Source organism: Bison bison, unplaced genomic scaffold, assembly GCF_000754665.1.
Source record: "Bison bison bison isolate TAMUID 2011002044 unplaced genomic scaffold, Bison_UMD1.0 scf7180017864190, whole genome shotgun sequence".
Taxonomy (NCBI): Eukaryota; Metazoa; Chordata; class Mammalia; order Artiodactyla; family Bovidae; genus Bison; species Bison bison.
This window is the reverse complement of record NW_011494762.1, coordinates 273,616-281,812: the sequence shown is the minus strand read 5'-3', so window position 1 is coordinate 281,812 and position 8,197 is coordinate 273,616. Positions and strand designations below refer to the sequence as shown.

At 38.7% G+C, this 8,197-nt stretch overlaps 1 protein-coding gene across 6 annotated transcripts in view; it reads right to left on the bottom strand.

Moving 5' to 3' along the window:
* The window catches only part of ERICH2 (glutamate-rich 2), a 34,468-nt gene that overhangs the window by 20,186 nt on the left and 6,085 nt on the right, over positions 1-8,197 (bottom strand). For 3 of the 6 annotated variants that reach the window (XM_010843800.1, XM_010843795.1, XM_010843794.1), the window contains 2 exons: positions 5,048-5,078; positions 4,133-4,169 (listed from right to left, as the gene is read on the bottom strand). The exons of 1 other annotated variant lie outside the window; for it this stretch is intronic. In XM_010843800.1, coding sequence (XP_010842102.1) covers positions 4,133-4,148 — 16 coding nt within the window. In that variant the 5' untranslated portion in view covers positions 4,149-4,169; positions 5,048-5,078. Of the gene's footprint in view, positions 1-4,132; positions 4,170-4,393; positions 4,443-5,047; positions 5,079-8,197 lie in introns of all 6 variants that reach the window. 2 more of the 6 variants (XM_010843798.1, XM_010843796.1) reach the window with 2 other exon arrangements.

Below are 8,197 nucleotides of genomic sequence, written 5' to 3'. Positions count from 1 at the left end.
ATTATTTAACTTATGTGCAGAGTACATCATGCGAAATGCTGGGCTGGATGAAGCACAAGCTGGAATCAAGATTGCCGGGAGAAATATCAATAACCTCAGATATGCAGATGACACCACCCTTATGGCAGAAAGTGAAGAACTAAAGAGCCTCTTGATGAAAGTGAAAGAGGAGAGTGGAAAAGTTGGGTTAAAGATCAACATTCAGAAAACTAAGATCATGGCATCTGGTCCCATCACTTCATGGCAAATAGACAGGGAAACAGTGACAGACTTTTTTTGAGCTCCAAAATCACTGCAGATGGTGACTGCAGTCTTGAAATTAAAAGATGCTTGCTCCTTGGGAAAAAAGTTATGACCAACCTAGACAGCACATTAAAAAGCAGAGACATTCCTTTGCCAACAAAGGTCCATCTAGTCAAAGCTATGGTTTTTCCAGTAGTCATGTATGGATATGAGAGTTGGACTATAAAGAAAGCTGAGTGCTGAAGAATTGATGCTTTTGAACTGTGGTGTTGGAGAAGACTCTTGAGAGTCCCTTGGACTGCAAGGAGAGCCAACTAGTCCATCCTAAAGGAAATCAGTCCTGAATATTTATTGGAGGGACTGATGCTGAAGCTGAAACTCCAATACTTTGGCCACCTGATGTGAAGAGCTGACTCATTTGAAAAGACCCTGATGCTTGGAAGGATTGAAGGTGGGAGGAGAAGGGGACGACAGAGGATGAGATGGTTGGATGGCATCACTGACTCAATGGACATGAGTTTGGGTGGACCCCAGGAGTTGGTGATGGACAGGGAGGCCTGGTGTGCTGCAGTCCATGGGGTCGCAAAGAGTCAGACACGACTGACTGAAATGAACTGAATTGATATTTATCAAACATGAGCCTAAAAACAAAATTAATTTAAACTTACTTTTCTGAGACTGTCTTTGCTATATTTAGAGAGACTTGCAAAAGTCAGTGAAGTATAAATTTTGCTTGCCAATATTGGTCTGTGTCTAAAGAGGCATTTACTTAAAGAGTAAAAATGGGAATAAAAATTGTGTCATACATTTTATAAAAGATAAAATATGATTATGGAATAACCTATAGATACTATTTTATCAACCTCAAAGAGTTGAGTTCTGTGGGATTCCTTTAGCCATTTTCCCAACACATCTATGAACTTGAAAGCTTGACCAAATAACCCAGCAGATCGAAGGTCCAACATCTATAAGACTTTATCCAGCATTAAAGATACACTTTACTTTTACTGCTGAAAATGGTTTGTTAATTAAGTGCCGTTTGTTGGGTAGACAAAATCTCTGACACATGGGATCCATGAGGAAAAAAGGAAATGAGTTATTTGGCCTTTGTGTACAGATAACTGTGAAACTCCTGGTTTATGAAAGTTCATACACTGCTTGTGGTTCAGATTAGAATGAAGAATCAATCAGAAAATCAAGGCAAAGAACTGGTGGGGAAAGAAAATGCCAAGATTTCCCTAATCCAACCTGGATAGAACCTTTCAGGAAATTCCACTTGCCAGTCAGACCGTGAAACTAGAAGGAGGGTGGGGAGTAGAATGCAGGCTACGCTGAGAAAATCCATCAATTCTGTGGGTCAGTCACACTGTTGCTCAGCAAAGGCCCCCCATGGTTTTCTGTGTTCCTACTTGATCTTTTACTTTTTTTTTCTGCCAGAACTGGCTCTGTTTACCTTCAACTCTCAGTGAGACTGGGCTTCCCTTGTGGCTCAGATGGTAAAGAATCTGCTTGGGTGAGGTAGCTGAGTTACAAAGCCATGCACTTATGAAGCTTACTGGCTATCGACCTATCCCTCCTTCTGCTGCTGCTAAGTCACTTCAGCCACGTCCGACTCTGTGTGACCCCACAGACGGCAGCCCACCAGGCTTCCCCATCCCTGGGATTCTCCAGGCAAGAACACTGGAGTGGGTTGCCATTTCCTTCTCCAATGCATGAAAGTGAAAAGTGAAAGTGAAGTCGCTCAGTCGTGTCCGACCCTCAGCGACCCCACGGACTGCAGTCTACCAGGCTCCTCCATCCATGGGATTTTCCAGGCAGGCGTACTGGAGTGGGGTACCATTGCCTTCTCCATCCCTCCTTCTACTACCCTACTCCAAATAATTACCAAACCAAACCCAAACTCTTCTCTACAAGTGAAGTGAACAGAACATGATCATACTGCTCTTGCAAAAAGTAGTTTGATAACCAGATGCAATTATTAATGAGATCAAGAGAACCGGCAGCCACTTAGGCTTTCCGGGTGGCACAGCACTATAGAATCCTCCTGGCAATGCAGGAGATGTGGGTTTGATCCCTGGGTCAGGAAGATCCCCTTGAGTAGGAAATGGCAACCCACTCCAGAATTCTTGCCTGAAAAATTCTAGGACAGGAGCCTGGTGGGCTCCAGTCCATGGGGCTGCAAAGAGTCAGACACAACTGAGCACACGTGCACGCTGCTTTTCTATCTTGGCCCAGATTGCATCTGATTTACCCCTGGGGTTTAACTACCTCAGGATATGGGTTACCCCCTTGCTCCAGTTCCAGCATTGCTTATTACAGTCTATGAATGAACACTGGGGTTCATAGACACGATATTTATTTTCATTAATAGCTACTAACTCTCATTATTAAAGTTATATCATATTTCCCTCAAAGACTACTAACATTTTCTTAGATTTTTTATTTAAATATTTTCAGCCATGTTAATAGGATACATAATATATAATTACATTTAGATTAATATAGTTAATGGGGCATTTACCTTTTCCTTGTTGTCTATAACATTTACTCTGAAACAAGCACAGATTCTGTCATTGATCTGTAATTTATTACCTTCTCTTTAATATAAAAACACGTATTTACTACACAATTTGCAAAAGTCAAAGTGAATCCTAATTTTAATTTTCAGCTTTGACAGTATATAAGTTAAAACATATGTTGTATAAGGTATATTTTTCCCAGCCAATAATATTCAGAATACTTCAAAATAATTTTGATTTGAATAGAATTCTACTAGAAGTGCACTACCAATTTGTCAATAATTGAACCCTATGAATGTGTTTTATGATCAACTTTCAAAATGCAATTTTTCATGGAATAAATAATTGATTTTTTTTTCAGTAGATAGATGATTATGTCAGGAAGGACTCTGATGGTTTACCAGAATCAGTGCCTTGAACAAAACAGGTACTTAATATTTAGCTACTAAATTGAAACTGGACTACGATTCTTTCAACACGAATCTCTTCAACTAGTTGGGGTGATTATTTTCCTTATTTAGTAGTAATTGTTCTTCTCATAGTAAATAAAAATCTGATTTTAAGGTAAATATTCCTTTTTTTTTTTTTTTTTGCAAATAAGGCAACTGACAAGGCTTTATTGCCAAAATGTACAAACATTTTGTACAACTTAACAGTAAAAAAACAAAAACAATCCAATCAAGCATTTGCCCTGGAGACCTAGTCTTTGCACAGGTTCTTTGAAGGATAGGATATTAGTAGCAGCGTTTTATTATTTTTTTTTATTTTATTTTATTTTTAAACTTTACATAATTGTATTAGTTTTGCCAAATATCGAAATGAATCCACCACAGGTATACATGTGTTCCCCATCCTGAACCCTCCTCCCTCCTCCGTCCCCATACCATCCCTCTGGGTCGTCCCAGTGCACTAGCCCCAAGCATCCAGTATTGTGCATCGAACCTGGACTGGCAACTCGTTTCTTACATGATATTTTATATGTTTCAATGTCATTCTCCCAAATCTTCCCACCCTCTCCCTTTAAATATTCCTTTAAAATGATATTCTCAAAGAAACGAGCAAGTATCAAAGTGAAACAAGAATGAGCAATGAAAGTTATATAAGTAAAATTCAGAATACTTGGCGTTTAAGCAGTTGAGAAGTAGGTTTGAATATTATCTATACCCCTACATTTTTTATCAAAATTCATTTTTCATTTTAAATGTCCTCTTATCTAAGAAACAGTTGCTTTGACTGAAGCAAAAGCTAAGTGCTAATCCATGCATTTCTGGCCTTTCAAATTTAATTGGGTGACAAATGATTGCATTATCTACTTCTAATTGCTTAAAAGGCATGATATATCAGATGCTCAACGAGAGACATCTTCTTACTCTGACATTCCTTCATTTGGTTCAATCATCACTTTTTCTGAAAGAGAAGAAAAAAAACTCAACCCAGTATTTTATCAATAGTGATGTTCTTAATAGAAATTCCTGACTGGCAAATATTTAGCATTGTTTGAGTGACAGGCAGTATAATAAAGGATTTAATTGCTAACTCAACCACACTCAACCATTCCTATAGACTATCTTCTTAATATTTAGGACAAAAGGGTGATCAAATATATTCTTTTAAAGTAATAAATCATTTACCCTTTGGATCAAACACTAGCTATCTCCCATTCTGTCTATCTTTTGGTGCCTATGAGAGAAGCAGAAATAAAAACTAGCATTATCAATATTATTTTAGCTTGAGGTACTTGAATAATTTATTCACAGCCTTTATATGAACATTTTTATTATCTAGGCTAAAATATAGGGGGCTTCCTGATAGCTCAGTTGGTAAAGAATCCACCTGCAATGCAGGAGACCCCAGTTAGATTCCTGGGTTGGGAAGATCCATCCGCTGGAGAAGGGATAGGCTACCCACTCCAGTATTCTTGGGCTTCCCTTGTGGCTCAGCTGGTAAAGAATCTGCCTGCAATGCGGGAAACCTGGGTTTGATCCCTGGGTTGGGAAGATCTTTTGGAGAAGGGAAAGGCTACCCACTCCAGTATTCTGGTAAAGAATCTGCCTGCAATGTGGGAAACCTGGGTTTGATTCCTGGGTTGGGAAGATCTCCTGGAGAAGGGAAAGGCTACCCACTCCAGTATTCTGGCCTGGGTTGCAAAGAGTAAGACATGACTAACTGACTTTCACTATCAGGCTAAAATATAATTTTATACTGAGGTCAATTATTCCAAAACTATATAAATTGATGGTAAGAAAGAACTAAAGCATCCTAAAAATTACTTTATATTCTCTTACCTTTACAGCATCTGTCCTGTCTAGATGATTCCTGCAAAAAACCAAAATATTTACTTTGTAAGTCTTTAAACATTTTTATAAACTTGGAATATAAATAAAACAGAATGCACAACTCAGTCTGTCAGCAGGGCAGTAAGCATGTATTCTGGTACTGTTTTTAGTAGCATTATTTTCATACTAAGTGAAAAACATTATTCCTCTGGATTATGAAATCTGATTTTAAAAAAGCATAAAGAAATTAAAGCTTCCTCTTCCCATTTCACCTTGAAGAGAAGTGAAAATTGCTCAGTCATGTCTGACTCTTTGCAACCCCATGGACTATACAACCCATGGAATTCTCCAGGCCAGAATACTGGAGTAGGTTCCTTTCTCCAGGGGATCTTCCCAACCCATAGATTGAACCCAGGTCTCCAGCATTGTAGGCAGATTCTTTACCAGCTGAGCCACAAGGGAAGCCCAAGAATACTGGAGTGGGTAGTCTATCCCTTCTCCAGTGGATCTTTCCGACCCAGGAATCAAACCCAGGTCTCCTGCATTGCAGGCGGATTCTTTACCAACTGAGCTATCCGGGAAGCCCTGGAGTTTATGTAAAAAAGAGCTATAGGGATAATTTTGCAAGTTAGAAAAGTGATGTACTAAATTAGCCTCTAATTATGTTACCTTTTTGGTTTTATGTAACTCGGACTCTAGATCTGGATCCAAATATGGTTATGATACAGCAAGTTAAGGGTATCACTTTCCTACTCAGCTGACCCCAGAAACCACAAATTCAGTGTGGCATGTGTTTACAATGCTGCTTTCCTTTCCCCCTTTAACAAAGAAAAACAACATGTGAACCAAACTACCTGCCACACTCTAGTTCATCTGTGTTATGAAAAACACCTTTATAGATGTATATTAGCCAGAACAAGAAGTTTTTCAATGATATCTCAAGATGCAGTATTTTTAGTAAAATATTTCAAAAAACACATTTAGAAATAAACCTTTGATTTTTTCCAAAGATACAGTTTAAAATATAATTCTTACCTGATAAAAGTTCCCTTATGAGTTTACCAATACTTACAAGTTACAATGTTTTCTCTTGGAATGTTTTATCTTTTTAAAATTAGCCTATGTAGACTGATTTTCCTATAACTTAGGTCTTTATATATCTGAATAAATTTCATTCTAATTGTAAAGAGAAAAATCAACTTTTAAGTTTTTTTTAAATTCACTTGCCCTTTCCTCCCCAACAGTCCCTATATTCCAAGCCAGGCTTTAAAAATTATCAATAGTAATATCTAGGGATTTCTGGAACATAAAATTCAGGACCAAAACTGTAGACAATAAAAAGAGAAGCTTCATTATTTTGCATTAACTTTTTCTCTTTTTAAATGTGTCTTAAATTCTGTGGACAGAGGAGCCTGGCAGGCTACAGTCCACCAGGTTGCAAAGAATCGACATGACTGAACAGGCACTACTACTGCTGTTCCGTCTCTGACAGCCTTCAAGACAGATCCCCGAACAACAGGCAGATGTCACCCCTACTGATTGCTAAGCTTACCTGAAGCTCCACCTTCAGTCTGGAGTGGCCACCCAGGAATACACTGGGAGGCCCTTCAAGTTGCTAAACGGACTCTCCCGTGCATGTCCTAGGGTCTTTGTTCATCTACAGAACGGTACAGCATCTGTGTGCAGGGGGCATTCCCTCAAACACTAGGGTGCCACTAAAGACGCCGTGGGTAAAAAGGATGAAGGACGCCTGATACAAAATGGAGTCAGGAAGCCACACAGTGGGGTCCTCGTGCATTCCCACTGGTCTCAGTATTCACTATCAGCAGGAAGAAAGAAGATTCCCACACACCTTAGCAACAGCAAACTCCCCACCACTTGGTGCCAACAAGAAACCGCCACAACTCTGAATTCTCATTCTCCTCCAGTGAGCTTTGGTTCAAAACAACCCTCCCCAGCTCCCTCCCAGAACCTAATAAAAGCCAGCCTCCAAAAAAACATACAAGCACCCCAATATTCACTGCAGTACTATGGCCAGGACATGGAAGCAACTTAAATGTCCACCAACAGGGGAATGGACAAAGAAGATATGCTACATATATACAATGGAATATTAGTCATAAAAGAATAAAACCATGCCATTGGTTAGCAACATGGATGGATCTAGAGATTACCATATTGAGTAAAGTAAGTCAGACATGGAAAGACAAATATATAATACACTTATAAGAGATATCTAAAAAAAAAGAGGGTACAGATGAGCTTATTTATAAAACAGAAGTAGAGTGACAAATGTAGCAAACAAACTTATGGTTACCAAGAGATAATGGAGGGAGGGATAAACTGGGAGATTGGGACTGACCTATATATACTACTATATATACATAGATAACTAATAAGAATCTGCTATATAGCATATGGAATTCTCAATACTCTAACACCCCTTATGAGAAAAGAATCTAAACAAGAGTGGATACATGTATGTATATAACTGATTCCCTTTGCTGTACAGCAGAAACCAACACAACATTGTAAATAAACTATACTTCAATAAAAAATTGTTTTAAATGGGCAGAAGACCTAAATAGGCATTTCTCCAATGAAGACATACAGATGACCAATGGGCACATGAAAAGATGCTTAAAATCACTAATTATTCGAGAAATACAAATCAAAACCACAATGTGGTTCCACTTCACACTGGTCAGAATGGCTCTCATGAAAAAATCTATAAATAATAAATGCTGGAGACAGTGTGAAGAAAAAGGAACCCTCCTACACTGTGGTGGGGATGTAAACTGGTGCAGGCACTATGGAAAACAGTATGGAGGGGCCTTAAAAAACCTAAAAATAGAGTTACCATATGATTCAGCATTTCCCATGATGTACTCTGCATATAAGTTAAATAAACAGGGTGACAATATACAGCCTTGACAAACTCCTTCTCCTATTTGGAACCAGTCTGTTGTTCCATGTCCAGTTCTAACTGTTGCTTCCTGACCTGCATACAAATTTCTCAAGAGGAGAGTGAAAAAGTTGGCTTAAAGCTCAACATTCAGAAAATGAAGATCATGGCATCTGGTCCCACCACTTCATGGGAAATAGATGGGGAAACAGTGGAAACAGTGTCAGACTTTATCTTTCTGGGCTCCAAAATCA